The sequence below is a fragment of the Panulirus ornatus genome, chromosome 18 (genome assembly GCF_036320965.1).
Source record: "Panulirus ornatus isolate Po-2019 chromosome 18, ASM3632096v1, whole genome shotgun sequence".
NCBI classification, from domain to species: domain Eukaryota; kingdom Metazoa; phylum Arthropoda; class Malacostraca; order Decapoda; family Palinuridae; genus Panulirus; species Panulirus ornatus.
In genome coordinates, this window is record NC_092241.1 from 56,734,140 (window position 1) to 56,754,207 (window position 20,068).

Sequence of the window (20,068 nt, forward strand, 5' to 3'; positions counted from 1 at the left end):
CGCTCTCCCTGTCTTTGTCACCAGATTCTAGACTTTCTCGCTAGAATCAAACAGCCATCTACGAACAGCTATTGATTCCTCTTCCGTGCTCACACACACACACACACACACACACACACACACACACACACATTCTTCAGAGCCAACACCTGGTCCCCCCACAACCATCCTTCCGAGCCCTTGAATCCTCATTGCTCCCCACCGTTCAAACGTCCCGTGCTGGCACCACCCTTCCTGTTACCAGCCTCCCCAACAAATGATCAGGTATATTTAAACCTCTGTAATTCGAGCACTTATCATGGTTTCCCTTGACCTCACATGTCTGAATGCTTCCTCATGCATTGCTTCAGTGGTATGATGGTTGTAGTGATGAGAATTTCTAAGTAGATTTCTTGGGTTTGATCTCCATTGGAGATATCTGGCTACTGGTTTGGTCTGGGGTTATACACTACCACATCGGAGACAGGCCTAGCCAGCTGGCAGATGGTAACTTATGACTACACAGGGGGTGTCCATGTCCGAGGACATGACCCTCACAGGATCACTGATCCTACCAAGGACTAGGACCACTTTCCTCACAGTCTATAAAAGACATGAAAGGAATGCAAGCATTAACTAGCTCAGAGGACCAGGCCGTTCTACTACGTGGTTTTATTCACTTTGCTTTGTGTTTCGTCTTTCTAACCAGCCATGGCATGAAGAGCATCAGTTAATAAAGACTTCACCTCTCCAGACCCTGAGCCACAGCCACGGAAAAGCAAAATTCATCACTCAAGGTTTTAAAACGTCAGACAAGGTGGCAGATTTATGCTTACTGCTGAGGGTATTTTTGTGCATAACAAATGGTAAAGAAGATGACTCAAATTTGCTGTTGTCTTGAATAAAAAAAATATGCGAAAAAAATATCCGAACATAGAATGAGGTGTATCCAAACGGTCTAGTAATATATTTCTCTTATGTACAGACGGTGGATTGGAAAAAAAAGCAATCTACTTCGCCTTGGGTTTGGCAAATTAGTTGATTCAACTCAGCGACCAGCTGCCTCCACCACCAGGTCGACCGTGGTCGCGTCGTAAGGACGTGTGTGATGTTAGTAGCAGTAGCCGACCAGCTCGGACACCGTACACACCTTCCGGCAACACTCCGCTGACAGCCCTCTCTTGGACGGCTGCCGAGTGCGGACCACTTGCGACGCCTCCATCTCCGTCAGAAAGGGGAGCTGGCCACTCTCAGAACCTCCATCTTGGTACTGGGTAGACTGGCGAAGCAGCTCCTGAGGGACGCGAGGCTTGAAGATGGCTCCACTGGACCTGACCTCGTCATCCCAGGAATCAATAACATCAGAGGTGTATGGCTGGAGCAGGTCTCGCGGCGAGAGAGGGCGGTACCTCAGTACCTTGGCTGCAGCAGGGGCGGCCAGGGACTCATCTGGGGGTGGCACTGGCTCGCTGCCTCCACCTGCTGGAAGGAGAAGCGGAAGTGAATGGCAGGAATACACAGAGACGGTAGAATCGTAATGGCTTCTGCGAGGCACCAAACGTTTTCCTGTGGTGGTGTTAGTGGTGGACACAAGGCTTCAGTTACCATCATGTGATTCTAATCATTATATACACCGTCTTGCAGACGTGATAGAAGGGAACTGATAAGAACAATTTGATATGTTTCTAAGTCGTCTGCATCTCCTATATCATCATATAGACGGTATAGATCTCCTATATCATCATATAGACGATATAGATCTCCTATATCATCATATAGACGATATAGATCTCCTTTATCATCATGTAGACGGTATAGATCTCCTATATCATCATATAGACGATATAGATCTCCTATATCATCATATAGACGATATAGATCTCCTTTATCATCATGTAGACGGTATAGATCTCCTATATCATCATATAGACGATATAGATCTCCTATATCATCATATAGACGGTATAGATCTCCTATATCATCATATAGACGATATAGATCTCCTATATCATCATATAGACGATATAGCTCTCCTATAGCATCATATAGACGATATAGATCTCCTATATCATCATATAGATCTCCTATATCATCATATAGATGTCCTATATCATCATAGAGACGTTATAGATCTCCTATAGCATCATATAGACGATATAGATCTCCTATATCATCATATAGACAATATAGATCTCCTATATCATCATACAGACAGTATAGGTCATCACACTAGCTTACCTCGTCTGTCTCTGTAGTAGTAGTAGAGGTTCCGAGTTGAGCCAGGCTTGTTGTAGATGCCCTTGCACACCTTGTTGAGTTTGTTGGCCAGCCTCCAGCCACAGAGCCTACGCTGAGGCTCTTCCTCCGCCTCGCTGACCGGGAAGCTGCTCTGTGAGTCCCTCCCTGACCCAAGCTTCGCGACGACTGCCGCCACCACCACCAGCGCCACCTGTAGGGACGGCAGGTCATGGAAGGTCAGAAGACATGTGTTTTGTACCCTCCTCCTGCCTGACCCTTGACCCCGTATTACAACTCGCTACACAGGGATGGTAAAACACGAAGAACTTGATGACAAAAACAGTAAAGTGTTATGCTGGATGAGAGTGACGATGCACAAGACTCCCAAAAAGTGTTTAAGTACAGAGGTTGAGGACCTTCAGCCTGGCACAAGAGCCAAGTCTGAGATAGTGTCGCTATGGACACCTGCTGTACAGGTATCATAGGCATCATTATGTAACCGTTGGATTCCTTACATGGAGCTTCTGCAGCTTCAAGGCTGCGTTCTCCAAACAGGAGCAGGATATGACGGACTCCTTTGATTCCTCCATTGTATTGTTTAAAGGATTTAGGGATGAAGCCGTTGTGACTAGTCAGGAAGTTGTTAAAGGGCGTTGTCCAGTATGTTTTGGGTGAGGATGTGCCCGGGGGACGGTGTCAAATGCTTTGTTGATGTCTATTGCGACTAGTACTGTGCTGGAAGGGGGCTTTGGTTGGTTGAAGGCATCTGAGATATGCTGTGTGTAGCGTGGTGGTGTAATGTATGGGTCTGAAGCTTTGTTATGGGGTGTAAGAGTGACGTATTTTGCTTGATTCAAATGTATGTATACTGAGGATAGAAGTGATATAGGGCGGTAGGAGGACGGGGTGTTGAATGGTTTGAGGGGTTTTAGAATGGGAATTATGTCGACAGATTTCCAGATGTTTGGATTATGTTGTGTGGCCAGAAGTGGTTGAAGATATCTGTAAGATTTTGGATAACAACAACTGGGCCGAAGTATCTTATGTGAAAGTTTAATTTATTGTGAGGGTTTGTTGCTGGGCGGTTATTTCATGTATGCAATTGCATGTTCGTATCTGTGGGAGTGAAGGATGGTGGGTAGATGTTTCTGGGTGGAATTGTGTAGGTTTCTAATGACTTATCTGCTCTGGGTTGTGGTTCGTTTGTAGTCCATTTTTTACTTCTGTCTCATGAGTATGTTTGTATCCTCTTTGGGGGACTGGATACCACTGGAAAAGGTCATGAGTGATTCATGAGTGGCGCCTAGGCTGGTGCAGCAGGTGTGGAGTTTCTTTAACCTGCACCACATTTGATTATTGTGGGACTTGTCGCTCATTGTCTTGAGAAATGGATTCTATGATGCACTTTGTCTTTCAGTGTTTAGATTTTATATTGTATTGATGAGGGTTTAGATTTGTTTCTTTGGTTTTTGTTTTTGTGAGTGGTTTTATCTGAGCTGATTTCCTTATTCTGTAAGGCTTGCAATTTGTGGGGAGAAGTCTGGGTTTTATATATCTCTCTATGTTGTCCTTGTGGATAGAAAATCATGTACAATGAAGTTTTGGTGATTTGTTTGTGGGTACTGTGTGAAGGCTGGCCAGTCTGCTTTCCTTTCGTTTAAGTATTCTTGGTGTCTGTGTGGGTTGGATGGGCTTGGTGGAGTGTCATCAGGATGGGCAGGTGGTCAAAAGACAGATTGGGCAGAGTCCTCCATCTGGTGTTTGTGCGTAGCTCTCGTGAGTAAAACGTAATAGAATGGTAAGGTCGGCTGCTGAAGGTTATGTGCGTGTTGGGAGTCTGTTTGGATGGTTGCATACGTTGAGGATACTGAGAGGCTGCAGTTGGTTCATGAGTAGTTCACCTGGGGTGGCGGGGGCAGGGGTTGGCGGCGGTCTTGGGTATGACCGTTGAGCTGAGGGGAATGGCGACCATTGAAACCTCCACAGAGATAAGTGTTAGGAATGTTGGTCAGGCTCTGCAGTCTGGGAGTATATCTTGAAGAGCAAGTGAAGGGGAGGTATGTACTGCTCAGCTACGGGATGTCCTCGACACCTTGATGGTTTGGTCTGACCCCACCGTCTCATGCATAAGGTCAAGCTATAGTGTTGGGGGTCACGGTCAAATGACAGACGTATTTAAAGTACTATTAGAGTACATGGCTCAACAGTGATGTATAGAAGCGACGCTCGCGCATGCCTTGCCATAGAAAAAAATGAGGAATAGCTTTGCTTTCTCAAGAGACAGAAAAAAAAACGGACAGACACACAGGCAGACAGACAGACAGATAGAAAGCCACAGAGACAAACATACAGACATACTTAAAAAAAAAAAAAGACAAAGATACAGTCATGCAGACATGTTTACGAAATGTTTGTTGTGTTGTTAACTTCTCATGAGACAACGAAACTAACTTACGAAAATTTTCATGCCTGGAGGGCTATTTGACGTAAGGGGGGTGGGGAGTTGACGTGGGTGGCTCCCTGAGGATGGCTGGGTGGCTGGGCTGGGTGGCTGGATGGCTGGGCTGGGTGCCTTGGCTGGCTGGCTGGATGGATGGATTGGCTAGGTGAGTGGGTGGCTTGGCTGGCTGGCTGGATGGGGGGCTTGGCTGGCTGGCTGGATGGGTGGCTTGGCTGGCTGGCTGGATGGGTGGCTTGGCTGGATGGCTGGATGGGTGGCTGGCTGGCTTGGACGTTTCTTGGGTGACTAAGTCGTTGACTTGACGTAGGGACGTGCTTGCCAGGTGAGTGACTGTGTGTGGGTCAGCTGGTGAGGCTAACAGGAAGAGATCCGGCTTTCCCAGACGGGCTCCTGGCTTGCTAGGCTGGGTCGGGTAGCTGGATGGATGGCGAATTAAGTCTTCCTACTCCCCCTCCCGACTGACTGATGATGGGTCACCGCGCTCCTCCTGAAGAAGGGAAAACGGAGATCCGCTCATGAGTATGAAGTCCAGTAGGACGTAGAAGGACGTCCTGGTGATGATGAAAGGGAAATCCTGAACTCACCCCTTCTACAGGCTCATGGCCTTTCCTCTCCACTGACCATACACTACGTTATCCTTCTCTTTCTAAACCGAGGGCTACGTTATAACGAACGAAAGTCCTCGTGAAGGTCAGACCTTAGAGAGAGAGAGAGAGAAAAAAAAAAGGCCTTAAGATAAAAAGAAAGAATGAGAGAAGAGGAAGAGGTATCTAAGAATTCATTTGGAGGTGGGAACACCTGTCTTTTAGAAAGGGTCAGATGGTAGGTGTTAAGGAGAGGCATGAGGGGGGGTGTGTTAGGGAGAGGCATGAGGGGTGGGGGTGTTGGGGAGAGGCATGAGGGGTGGGGGTGTTGGGGAGAGGCATGAGGGGTGGGGGTGTTGGGGAGAGGCATGAGGGGAGGGTGTGTTGGGGAGAGGCATGAGGGGAGGGGGTGTTGGGGAGAGGCATGAGGGGTGGGGGTGTTGGGGAGAGGCATGAGGGGAGGGGGTGTTGGGGAGAGGCATGAGGGGTGGGGGTGTTGGGGAGAGGCATGAGGGGAGGGGGTGTTGGGGAGAGGCATGAGGGGTGGGGGTGTTGGGGAGAGGCATGAGGGGAGGGGGTGTTGGGGAGAGGCATGAGGGGTGGGGGTGTTGGGGAGAGGCATGAGGGGAGGGGGTGTTGGGGAGAGGCATGAGGGGAGTGGAGAGTTAGGGAGGTTCGTGGTCACCCTGAGGGGTCAGGTTATCATCCTCAGTCCATTGAACACATCCTTGCCTTCCCTTGTGCACGACGGACGCAACCCTTGTGCACGACGCGACGCAACCCTTGTGCACGACGCGACGCAACCCTTGTGCACGACGCGACGCAGCCCTTGTGCACGACGCGACGCAACCCTTGTGCACGACGCGACGCAACCCTTGTGCACGACGCGACGCAACCCTTGTGCACGACGCGACGCAACCCTTGTGCACGACGCGACGCAACCCTTGTGCACGACGGACGCAACCCTTGTGCACGACGCGACGCAACCCTTGTGCACGACGCGACGCAACCCTTGTGCACGACGCGACGCAACCCTTGTGCACGACGCGACGCAACCCTTGTACACGACGCGACGCAACCCTTGTGCACGACGGACGCAACCCTTGTGCACGACGCGACGCAGCCCTTGTGCACGACGCGACGCAACCCTTGTGCACGACGCGACGCAACCCTTGTGCACGACGCGACGCAACCCTTGTGCACGACGGACGCAACCCTTGTGCACGACGGACGCAACCCTTGTGCACGACGGACGCAACCCTTGTGCACGACGCGACGCAACCCTTGTGCACGACGGACGCAACCCTTGTGCATGACGGACGCAACCCTTGTGCACGACGGTTAAGATCCTTGAGCACGACGCGACGCAACCCTTGTGCACGACGCGACGCAACCCTTGTGCACGACGCGACGCAACCCTTGTGCACGACGGACGCAACCCGTGTGCACGACGGACGCAACCCTTGTGCACGACGGTTAAGATCCTTGAGCACGACGCGACGCAACCCTTGTGCACGACGCGACGCAACCCTTGTGCACGACGGACGCAACCCGTGTGCACGACGGACGCAACACTTGTGCACGACGGACGCAACCCTTGTGCACGACGGTACGATCCTTGAGCACGACGGACGCAACCCTTGTGCACGACGGTTAAGATCCTTGAGCACGACGCGACGCAACCCTTGTGCACGACGCGACGCAACCCTTGTGCACGACGGACGCAACCCGTGTGCACGACGGACGCAACACTTGTGCACGACGGACGCAACCCTTGTGCACGACGGACGCAACCCTTGTGCACGACGCGACGCAACCCTTGTGCATGACGGACGCTACCCTTGTGCACGACGGACGCAACCCTTGTGCACGACGGTTAAGATCCTTGAGCACGACGCGACGCAACCCTTGTGCACGACGCGACGCAACCCTTGTGCACGACGCGACGCAACCCTTGTGCACGACGGACGCAACCCGTGTGCACGACGGACGCAACCCTTGTGCACGACGGTTAAGATCCTTGAGCACGACGCGACGCAACCCTTGTGCACGACGCGACGCAACCCTTGTGCACGACGGACGCAACCCGTGTGCACGACGGACGCAACCCTTGTGCACGACGGACGCAACCCTTGTGCACGACGGTACGATCCTTGAGCACGACGGACGCAACGCTTGTGCACGACGGTTAAGATCCTTGAGCACGACGCGACGCAACCCTTATGCACGACGGACGCAACCCTTGTGCACGACGGACGCAACCCTTGTGCACGACGGACGCAACCCTTGTGCACGACGGACGCAATCCTTGTGCACGACGGTACGATCCTTGAGCACGACGCGACGCAACCCTCGGGTATATCAACCTGGTCTTAGTCAAAGGCCAGGTATCCGACGTAAGGATAGCCCCTCGTGCTCAAGGGTCGTACCGTCTGTTTCCTTGCGCTACCTCGCTAACGCGGGAGACAGCGACAAAGTATGATAACGAAAATGAAAACATGTTCGGAGACAACTTGTTTAGTTTTGCCTGGCGTCATTAACTTAAACAAAACAGACCGATAAAGATTATGTCTTATCGTATGAATATATTTACTTACTCTTTACCGTTGTTCTAATCTCATGTCACCGAGCAATAATGATCCTTATGACTCTATCTATCTTGCATGCCATGAAGGGAATGGTGACTGTAGGCAGATAATGAGATACTCGTATGGGTGTGTGGGACTAAACCCCCCAGGCAGGGGCGGCTGGGGCGCCTCTGGAGGAAGAGAGATGAAATCTGGTAATATTCCACAAGTTACTGATCAAGCAACAGTCAATATATGCAGTAAACACAGATCTGATAGAGATTATTTTTCGTAGGCCATTTTCTTTTTTTTTTTTTCTTTCTCACTGGTCTCCTTCTCCTGGGTGGGTGTGTGGGTGGTGGGTCATGAGGCAAATCCTTCCACTGGGCCTTCGTCAGTTCTTGACGGTCCTGCTCACAGAAGGTGACAAAAGAAAATATTTTCCACGGGTCTTTCGGGAGGCCGCGCGGCCAAACGCTCTCGTTAGAGGGATCCGTTTGTACAGAAAACACCAGAGAGAATGAAGGGTAAATTAACTGAAGAAGTATGTGAAAGTCATTCCATAAAGCAACGTCATTCCATAAAGCAACGTCATTCCATAAAGCAAGAGGAACCACCAATACCCGTTTTCTAACTTCTAAGTTAAGTGTTAGTCATGAAGAATGCCAGAAAGATGAGAGGGAGGGTGTGTCAGAAGTTTAAAATATAGTTACCCTTAAAGTATGAAAATACATTTTCTAAGTTAGTCGCATTGAAGAAAACGTAAATTTAATGCCTGACCAAAGTATTTTGAATGGGTTTTTTTAGATACCTACAGGGATTTGGAAATAGTTAAGACTTTACGAAGCTACGAGAGTATTTTCGTAAAAGCTTGTCATCATCCGAATATTTTGAATGATTTTTTGCTACGATTTTGTGAAATCAATTGAGAAAATAGAATTTTAAACATCGACAAGACGAAGATTTTACCTGGAATTAACGCACAGTGTTGGACTGAATCCCAAGGACAACACAATAAAGTCAGTCGACCTTATTTCCACCGTGGTCTTCCAGCCTTTGCTTCCTGAACTTACGCCATGTACCTAATTCGACCAAATCTAAGGAAATGGATGATTTACAAGGCGTGGCTCTGAGCTGTTTGCCCCGTCTGCAACTCTTAAGTTGTGGTTTGCATGGCTAACCACAGTACAGTACCACATACGGTGGATTATAAGGAGATAAAACATGTGACTCAAAATTTGTGTTAATGATACTCGATAATGTATTGGGATTTCAGAGGAAATATATAGCTGAAAAACTTATTGGAGTTTCCTCTCTTACTCAAACCAGGGTTCGATACCAGGCGGTTTTGACCCTCCTAAATGTAAATGGGATCCATGTAAATGAGCAAAGCAAAATGACTCGTGATGGATCCTGTAAAATCACACGTAAATATCTACATGCAAGGTAATATGATAATATCTGAAACTTCAAAATATAATTCGTATGAAACCTATGCAGCAATTTAAAGTTGTTTGGGATACATTTAAGAATCTAGATAAAGATTATCTAGCAAAACTTACGTTTAACTGTTGTATTTGGTTATATGTCAACATTTTTCTATAAGAATATACTCTGGAGGTGCATTATCAATAGTAATAATCTTAAGTTTGCTTTTCACAACTATTTGAGTTATTGATTGATTGTTTCAGTGGTATGAGTAACTGAATGATTGCTTCGGCATGAATCAATTCATCCCGTTTTTCACAGCCGTACTGACCTACACTGTAGGTACGTACACACGGGCTGATCTTGGCCAGTCATGGCACACCCGAGAACAAGTTGTCGTTGACGAAAACCCTCGCCAAGCTTAGTCTTGGTCAGGCTTTACACAACACATTCACTACACTGGTCTATGACTTGATGTCACTTCCTTCGTAATTGAGTCACTGAGTTAAAAGCAGACGTTCCCGTCCACAGCTTCCCCTGTTTTGAATACTGACTCCAGTGTTATGATGGACAGATTGCGTCATGACTTTACACGAGACTTTGTGAAATGTATCTTTATATTTAATGTGGAATAATCATCAATTACTTTTGGTTTTCCCAAATGTCCTGCTGACATTACTGGCTGTAGAGTCGTTCCCATCAGGTCCGCCTGACTTGGTCATTTGTGGGAAATGTCCAGACCGTCTGGTGGGACCTTGTGATGGGTTGTATCTCGACCATCTGATTCCAGCAGGTGTTGTGGGACGTTGTAGTTCACTTGGTGTGGTAGCTTTAGTGGTGTTGTGGTTGCTGTTGATGTGGTGGTGCGTGCTGGTGGACTGCTAGAGAGGAATGTGGTGATGGGCGACATTTGTTGCATGGAGAAGTGAGGTTAGGTTATCATACTGTCTTGCTGGTGATGGGACAAGCTTCGATTTTTGTTTCCCCATCATTGTACAGAACGCCTCACTCCCTGGTACAGTGAGTTTTGGGTCCTCTCCTCTAGCTCATCTTTACATCTTGTTTACCTCTTCTTTTCCCTCCATCACTGTACTTTGTTATGCTAAACGTGTGTGTTCTTTCGTTCTTCCTTCAGTACTATGAATTTTCTCCTTTCCTGTGTTTAATGACGGAGGACAAACCACCATTTCCCTGGTTAAACCCAAGGTCATAGCAGTTGGTAGTACGTGAGAGGGTCGACTGGTCATTACATGGTGTCTCCCTGAGGCGGTGTGTCGAATGTCGCGATTGTGAGTGGTTAAGAGGCAGTCCAAGTGATCTATTACCTCACCAGTCCACACACACACACCCAGGATCATCGCTCCGTCTGATTTAATCTTCGGTCTAGAAAAATAGCGAAGTCTCCCTCGAGAAAACTGACTCTCTGGCCCATGCACCGAAGATTTCCCATTTTCTAAGCAATTGTTCTGATCATACAATCTTGTTTATACAGACTTGTGTTACACCATCTGGAGCAGCTTCTCCTTTGTCGTATCTCACCCATGGCGCACGCACGGTCAGCCTCCGCGTCACATGATAAGCGTGTGGTTTATGGTAACTCAAGGGTGAACTATTGTGACCTTTGTCTCTTTCCTTACACCGCTAAACTTTAGGATTCTCTTCCTTCTCATGTCCTTCTTAACTGCAGTTACGACCTAGCCCTCGTTAAAAGGCAAGCTTTTCACCTCCTCAGACGTGCTTAGAATATGATTTTTCTCCCTCGAGCTCCTATTGTCTATTGTATTACAATTTTTCCATCTGTTTCTGGAGCCACTGATAGTAAAAAAAAGGAAAGAAATAAGACAATGTATCCTTAAGAACAACCCACACACACACACACACACACACACACACACACACACACACATTAGACGCGGGGTGTCAACTGGAGCGTGTACAGGGTGTGGGTAGACCATGTGACCAATTGTCTCTTCTGTATGACGTCAGGAGGTGGAGGTGGAGGAGGAGGAGGAGTGGTCACAGAGGTGGATGGCATGACCCCGATCATGGGAGCACGACGGTGTGACCTTTATAACCCCGACGTTCAAAGGTCGTACTGTCGTGTTCAGGGGCTGTCGTAGTGGCGTCGTGTTCAACGGTAGTGGCGTCGTGTTCAACGGTCGTGGCGTCGTGTTCAACGGTAGTGGTGTCGTGTTCAACGGTCGTGGCGTCGTGTTCAACGGTAGTGGCGTCGTGTTCAACGGTCGTGGCGTCGTGTTCAACGGTCGAGGCGTCGTGTTCAACGGCCACGTCAGCTTTCGTTATGAACACATCACTTGTGGAGAAGTTACTGGAAATAATATTTTGATGGAGCGTCACTGTTAAACGAAGCTGAACCGTTTCCTTGTAAAGACTCAAGAAGACCTCACCTGACGAAGACCTCACCTGACGAAGACCTCACCTTACGAAGACCTCACCTTACGAAGACCTTACCTATAGAAGACCTCGCCTGACGAAGACCTTACCTATAGAAGACCTCGCCTGACGAAGACCTTACCTATAGAAGACCTCACCTTACGAAGACCTCACCTGACGAAGACCTCACCTTACGAAGATCTCACCCGTCGAAGACCTCAGCTAACGAAGACCTCACCTGACGATAACTTCAAGAAGAAGAAGAAAAAGAAGAGGAAGAGGAGGAGGAGGAGGAGGAGGAGGAGGAGGAGGAAATGAATAAGATGAAGAAGAAGAAGAAGAAGAAGACGTGATGATCTGGAAGACCAAGATACTGTACAGAGACATAGAACATTGCTTTATGATGCACGAGTCGAGAACACATGTTAGACGTACGGGAGGGACGTGAGGAAGTGTACGGAGGGACGTGAGGAAGTGTACGGGAGGGACGTGAGGAAGCGTACGGAGGGACGTGAGGAAGTGTACGGGAGGGACGTGAGGAAGCGTACGGAGGGACGTGAGGAAGTGTACGGAGGGACGTGAAGTGTACGGAGGGACGTGATGAAGTGTACGGGAGGGACGTGATGAAGTGTACGGGAGGGACGTGAGGAAGCGTACGGAGGGACGTGAGGAAGTGTACGGAGGGACGTGAGGAAGTGTACGGAGGGACGTGAGGAAGTGTACGGGAGGGACGTGAGGAAGTGTACGGGAGGGATGTGAGGAAGTGTACGGGAGGGACGTGAGGAAGCGTACGGAGGGACGTGAGGAAGTGTACGGAGGGACGTGAGGAAGTGTACGGAGGGATGTGAGGAAGCGTACGGAGGGACGTGATGAAGTGTACGGGAGGGATGTGAGGAAGCGTACGGAGGGACGTGAGGAAGTGTACGGAGGGACGTGAGGAAGTGTACGGAGGGACGTGAGGAAGTGTACGGGAGGGACGTGAGGAAGTGTACGGAGGGACGTGAGGAAGTGTACGGGAGGGACGTGAGGAAGTGTACGGAGGGACGTGAGGAAGTGTACGGGAGGGACGTGAGGAAGCGTACGGAGGGACGTGAGGAAGTGTACGGGAGGGACGTGAGGAAGCGTACGGAGGGACGTGAGGAAGTGTACGGAGGGACGTGAGGAAGTGTACGGAGGGACGTGAGGAAGTGTACGGAGGGACGTGAGGAAGTGTACGGGAGGGACGTGAGGAAGTGTACGGAGAGGCGTGATGAAGTGTACGGAGGGACGTGAGGAAGCGTACGGAGGGACGTGAGGAAGTGTACGGAGGGACGTGATGAAGTGTACGGGAGGGATGTGAGGAAGTGTACGGAGGGACGTGAGGAAGTGTACGGGAGGGACGTGAGGAAGTGTACGGGAAGGACGTGAGGAAGTGTACGGGAGGGACGTGAGGAAGTGTACGGAGGGACGTGAGGAAGTGTACGGGAGGGACGTGAGGAAGTGTACGGAGAGGCGTGATGAAGTGTACGGAGGGACGTGAGGAAGTGTACGGAAGGGACGTGAGGAAGTGTACGGGAGGGACGTGATGAAGTGTACGGGAGGGACGTGAGGAAGTGTACGGAGAGGCGTGATGAAGTGTACGGAGGGACGTGAGGAAGTGTAAAACATCCCTAGCCTAACAGGACAACTAGGTCATTACACGTGGGTTGTTAATGACACAGATGGGACACGTATTGGCACGGGTACCCAACCAGCTGGACACACACACACACACACACACACACACACACACACACACACACACATATTCCTTCTAATCCACGAGGGAATTAAAACAAGATAAGTTCCCAAGTGCACTTTCGTGTAATGAATTCTGTCTCGTGTCTCCCCTGATGTGATCATTACACGAAAGTGCACTTGGGAACTTATCGTTTTTCAATTTCCCTCTTGGATTAGAAGGAGTTTCCTTGATCACGCGCTCTGTTGTGATCTTTTCCAACACACACACACACACACACACACACACACTATACATTACCACACACTTGATGTCTTATCACTTGATATGATCAATGAACCAACTCACCCACACTGTTGTATCACACACTACAAGCGGACTTACAGTGAGATGACTCTAAATCGATAAGAGACGTGTAGAGGAGGACGAGCGTCGTCACCCGTGTGCAGCTTACGAGCCTAATAACCGGTCGGCCTCACCTGCCGCCCGTTTATATACCTACCGAGCGGCTGGGTTGCCAGCGATGTTTTTCTGCTCGTGTCTCAATCTGGATTTTTCTCGAAGTTTTTTTTTCTTTCTTTCTCGAGTTTTCTTATAGCGGACAGTCTCTAACCGGAACCCCAGGCTATCTAGTGGTGGTGTTAACTCTCTCTCTCTCTCTCTCTCTCTCTCTCTCTCTCTCTCTCTCTCTCTCTCTCTCTCTCTCTCTCTCTCTCTCTCTCTCTCTCTCTCTCTTCTCACTACGTCTCGTGGGTAAGTTATGAGTGGGTTACTCAACGCCAGGAAGGTGACAGATAGTGAGGATCTGATGATGAGGATATAATGAGTAATGAATATGAGGGTCAAAAATTACACACACACACACACACACACACACACACACACACACACGAGAAGAAAGACGAGGTATGGTTTACTCACAAGCGAGACTGCTTCATGCCCGGTGAAGCTGGAAAGGTCAGAGTTGGAGAAATACTGGAAAGGTCACAGAGGGCAAATAAGGTCGACTGGTCACAGGGGAAAGCATCTCAAGCAGTGAAGGAAGTCAAGAGGGTTAAATGGCTACGGTGGGAGTAAGAGACGAGTGGTGGCTGGGCGGAGGAAAGACTCTGTCCAAAATGGGAAAGTTATGAGGATGGATCATGGAAGTATGAGGGAGACAGCAAACAAGAAGATTAAGCTGAGGTTATTTTTGAGAGTATGGGACGTGGTGGTGTTTTAGACCTCCCACTGGAATAGGTCTCACAGGACCATAAGAGGATCAAGTGGTATTGTAAGGAGGTACCAGAGACGACACACACTTGCCTCAGGGAGAGGATAAAAGAATCGTGTTATCCAGGCCTTGTGGGTGGGTGCTGGTGGTTCTTGTATACAGTGAGGTGAGGAGCGTCAAGAAACACCCTGCTCAAGAAGGCAGGGAGGGAAACACGGAGTGGAAACACTGAGAGACACAGAACAATCGGGTCGTTAGTAAGATAATCATTAACTTATCATGAGAGACTGGACTGATTAGATGGTGGTAAATAGGGAAGATGGTGCAAGTAACCATGATAACACGAGGAAGACAGAAGACCATGTATCTGTTGTTGACCTCGCCTTGCTGAAAGACCTTTGAGAGTCACGTGGGCTCTTCCTACGTCAGGCTAGGCTACCACACCTCGCCTCCACCTCACACACACACACACACACACACACACACAAGACAACGGCTCCTCCTCAGCAAGGCGTGAGCCGCTTCAGCCACGAACCCTGAGGAGAGGAAACCTGCTCAGTGGCCACTTTAGATTCCAGGAGATCATTGTCATACTGCCGCTTAGAGGGGGCTTCTACAAGCCGTATAGACGCCTGCCTGGATTCGAACCCTTGTACTCTCGTCGCATCAAACCCTCCGTCCGAGGTGGGTGGAGTGGAGTTCGTTGCCCCGATACCATGACCTAAACAGGCAGCAAGGCCCTTACAAAGTGGCTTGTTATTCCTAAGTCAAAAACGAAAAATCCCACGCCACATATTTTTTTTTTTTTTATCTTCATCCCCCTCAAGAGCAGATATGCCGTGGGCGGCACACCCCGCTTCAGTTAACAGGCCGCTCACAACATGACACGGGGAGCGTGAAACGTTGTGGACAACCCAGAGGAACGGCAGGGAAATATCCGAGGGCAAGGAGGAAAAATAATCATTCCGTGTAAACGTTTTACGAGAGAGAGAGAGAGAGAGAGAGAGAGAGAGAGAGAGAGAGAGAGAGAGATAGAGAGAGAGAGAGAGAGAGAGAGAGAGAGAGAGAGAGAGAGAGAGAGAGAGAGAGAGAGAGAGAGAGACGGAGTTAGGTCGATAGACTGTGGCAATGAGCGAAGAGTACGGAGTGAGGGTTATGTCTGTATGAATATGTAATATAAATGTATCTGTGACTACACACACACACACACACATACACACCACACACACACACACACACACACACACACACACACACACACACACACACACTCGATCACATCATCTGTTTTTCCATAAATGAAAACACGATGTTTATGGTCTTGGCCACACACAGGTAGCCGTAGAGCGACAACAGTAGCAAATTTTGAGATGAACTGAAAAGCACTGGAACGAAAGATTCCAGGTGGGATGCTGGAACAGAGGAGTTCACCAGATGACTTCCAGATTCATTTATCTCCAGCAGTGCTAATATGGTGGTGGTGGTGTGGGGGGGGGGGGAACCAAGGACAAGAATGAGGTCAAGAGGAATTATATAACTAGACTCATGAAGATGCGTGGATTGCGACACTGTTGAGGTTGATGGTCCAACGTAGCGTGTTTGAAGACCCCCGCAGACCATCTCGTAACCCTAGTGAAGTCCGTACCTTTAGGGATACACACACTTGCATGTAGCATAGACGATGATACACAATCAACAATGATCTGTCATGGTCACTCAGACTTTCCATGGTGTGTTGGACTGGTTTGGACTCATGGAGAGGATGAGTGAAGAGAGACTAACAGAGATGTTCTCTGTACATGAAGTGGAGGGAGCGAGCAAGATGGAAGGGGAAAACCTAGAGGGAATTGGAAGAATGGAGTGAAGGAGGAGGCTTTTGATACTGGGACCTAAATGTTTAGGAGAGAGAGAGAGAGAGAGAGAGAGAGAGAGAGAGAGAGAGAGAGAGAGAGAGAGAGAGAGAGAGAGAGATGCTTATTGGCTAGTTTGTGCTGGGAGGGAGTAGGAGGGGGGCTGAAACAGGTCATGTGAATTGGTCAAGGCAAGCTGGAAAGTAGCCTGTAGGATTTGGATGTTGAAAAGCAGCTGCTGACGTCAGTATATTATATATGGTAGCTGGATAGTGGATGCCTGCAAATAAGGCCATTCTTCGTTAATTCCCGACGCTACCACGTTAAGGCAAACGAGACACTTTGGATGGAAAAAAGATTCATGCATCAATGTACGTGTATTCATGCGTTGATCCATTGATTCGAATCCCCAGCGAACCTCATCAATGTTGACATGTGTGTGTGTGTGTGTTGTTGTGATATGTTGAGAGGCGTTAATTCTGTTCCCTTCATGTCTCCTTCCCGTTCCCTGAGGGATAAAGGATGACCCAGTCAACCAGGCTGGGTCCTGCGGCGCCATATCATTATGAGTGGCTAACGAGATGTGTTGACGACCGTTGCTCTCACTAACAACCCTGATCGCACCTGCTGTGGTTACCAGGGACGCGGTGGGAGGGAAGTGGTATACAGGAGGACGAGCGGTCTTAAGGAACAATACAGCTTTGTGTGGGGTAGGATGAGGCAGCCTTAGAACCTCTGCATATCAGAACTTGTCCTCCTGGAACACCTCAATCCACATATCCAGTCAAGGGGTAATATGTAAAGAACTACATAGCGTACTTACCTGGTACCATACCTCACTGGAGACTACTTATGTGGACTGGTCAATCCTTACGAGAAAACGGCGCTACTGACACTGTTTCCGGCAACGACAACCTTATGCACCCTCAGCGTGAGATGCATTATCCACCTCTACCCACTGCGAGCTGTATAGTATTTTCATGGCCCTGAGATATCTCTCGTCCAGTCCCAAACCCTTGCTCTTACCTTCGGTGACTCCAATACCCACCCTATGGAAAGAGCGCCCTGCAGGAAACTGTTCCCTCAGTCATTCACCCCTTGCTTATAGAATCCTATAACAGCAGCCATCACCCTACAGACACTTTCATATATCACGTATAAGCATCAAGGCCCATGTGGATAATCCTGCTAACCGGGTCTATCTGCTCCCTGGCCCCAGCATGTAAGACTTGGTCTAACTGGAAAATATGGTGCGCACTTGGTCTAACTTGAAAGACTTGGTCTAACTGGAAAGTATGGTGCGCACTTGGTCTAACTGGAAAGACTTGGTCTAACTGGAAAGTATGGTGCGCGCAGACCACACCACATCTACCAGTGAGGACACAAACCCCCTGAGCAATACTGGAAGACTCGGGAAGCTGGAACATTAAGCTAAAGAAACGCCAGTATGGAATGCAACGAACCTATGTAGATGATGTGATACAGGGATTGCCAAAATACGCCTGGACTGCTGGTCCACGTTGCGAGGTGCGAGAAACCAAGTGGCAGAACACTGCACGTGTTGGCTCTGCTCTGCATCTGATGTACACAAACTAGAACACTGTATCAGCGAACGTACGTCCCCCAAAAAAATCATTGATTTCATACCTCAGGGCTGACAGGTCAGACACCTCTGTGTCTACCGTCGTGCGAGTTATATCCTAAATGACATCATGGCGCTATCTACAACATTTGCCACGCCTGATGGAATCACGTTCGAGAAGAACACTACAACTGACTGTCTTATGTGTCAAGCATGTTGACCTGACCTTTGTGAACATGCCCAGCGCGAGTACATTCCGTAGCTGCAGGTCCCGTATGTAATGCAATCATGATGGTTTCTATTACTGTCACTGTTAACAACTGTACACTGCACTATCTGTACGTTGTGCCCTCTTCCAACTATACACGTACATTCAGTGTATATGTCATGTTTGTATGTGCGGTGGCCGTCAAACGTCTCATCACCAACCCTAGTATGACTACGGAAGTTAAAAAGCTGTTCTGTTTATGTATGTTTATGTTACATTTGTTTTGCATTATGCAAATGCCGTTCCTCACTTTCTGACGGGATAAGGACCTTCTGAAACCCCGTACCCACCACTCACCCTCGTATGTCCATGTACTGTACCCACTGTACGCTCTGTACTTACCTCAATCTTCCTCTAGCAATGTACACAATGTACATAAGCCATAGGGAAGATGCTAGCCAACCAAGACGAGGAAGAACCAGAGAGAAACATGTGTTTTGAAAAGGAATAACAGCTGACTTCCTGAACAACAGCTGACTACCTGAACAACAGCTGACTACATGAACAACAGCTGACTACCTGAACAACAGCTGACTACCTGAACAACAGCTGACTACCTGAACAACAGCTGATTACCTGAACAACAGCTGACTACCTGAACAACAGCTGATTACCTGAACAACAGCTGACTACCTCAAGAACATCAAGCTCTTTTTCCCAGCCATACCAGTGGCGGGCACGCGCGAGGTCAGAGGTCACTCCACCTCCCATCCCCGCCACACACAGTTGGCGACCCTCACCAAAGTTTCTTTGAAGGAAAAAAATGTGAAGAAAACCGTTCTTCGTTGATGTGGCCTGGAGGCTGGAGTGTGTGTGTGTGTGTGTGTGTGTGTGTGTGTGTGTCTGTGTGTGTGTGTGTCTGTGTGTCTTCCCACCCAAGCCAATCATCCCGTCTGCAGAATCCGTCTGTGACACGTCACTTTTTTACGTCAACGCGAGACGTATCCTTTAGCATCCATCTCAGCTGGACTTACGACAGTCACGTCACTGGATGGAGAGAGAGAGAGAGAGAGAGAGAGAGAGAGAGAGAGAGAGAGAGAGAGAGAGAGAGAGAGAGAGAGGATCAGTGTATACGTTCACTGTCGTATTGTGCGAATCATGCGGGACGAAAGAAACGTTACTCCCCAACCCAAAAAAAGGGTTTTTTTTTTACGTAATTAAAAAAGATGGAGGACTTGAAGCCCAGGATGGAGGTATAGAGAGAGGCGCGAGGCACGAGAGAGAGAGAGAGAGAGAGAGAGAGAGAGAGAGAGAGAGAGAGAGAGAGAGAGAGAGAGCCTGTCATGCAGGACGCCAACTTGCCTGTTTACCAGCTGGAGTGAGCCTGGGATCCGCACCAGCTGATGGACGTTCCCTGGTGGGTGAGGGGGCGAGGGAAAATGTTCTAAGATCTCTCACACACACACACACACACGCACACACACACACACACACACACACACACACACACACACACACACACACACACACACACACACACAATAGAAAAAAAAAAGAGAATTTGTAAACACAGTTGAGCGTGCCCAGTGCACTTGCGCGGCAACAACAACAACAACAACAAAAAAACAAGAAAAACAAACATATCTTCCTCATATAAAAAAGAAAAACGTTAAACAGCGACCTGGTATTCTGAGAGAGAGAGAGAGAGAGAGAGAGAGAGAGAGAGAGAGAGAGAGAGAGAGAGAGAGAGAGAGAGTGTCCGTACACACGTCCGTCCGTGGGGCCAGAGAACGACAGGAGACCAGAAGCTGATGGTCTATGAGGAGGTTCACTGCTGGAGGACAGGT

General features: G+C 48.9%; 1 protein-coding gene across 1 annotated transcript; it reads right to left on the reverse strand.

Moving 5' to 3' along the window:
* Positions 1–780: 780 nt before the first annotated feature.
* LOC139754916 (uncharacterized) lies at positions 781–13,818 on the reverse strand. Its single transcript, XM_071672741.1, has 4 exons — positions 13,753–13,818; positions 4,673–5,165; positions 2,218–2,428; positions 781–1,461 (listed from the first exon to the last, which is right to left on the reverse strand). Exons 2-4 carry the CDS (start codon positions 4,682–4,684, stop codon positions 1,091–1,093), a joined length of 594 nt encoding a protein of 197 aa, XP_071528842.1. The 5' UTR covers positions 4,685–5,165; positions 13,753–13,818; the 3' UTR covers positions 781–1,090.
* Between the last annotated feature and the right edge of the window lie 6,250 nt (positions 13,819–20,068).

Bases quoted from the DNA above. Each gene is read 5' to 3' on its own strand.
- LOC139754916 (XM_071672741.1), bottom strand. The intron at 1,462-2,217 runs GTAAGCTAGTGT...TTCTCCTTCCAG, and splicing joins CTACTACAGAGACAGACGAG to CAGGTGGAGGCAGCGAGCCA.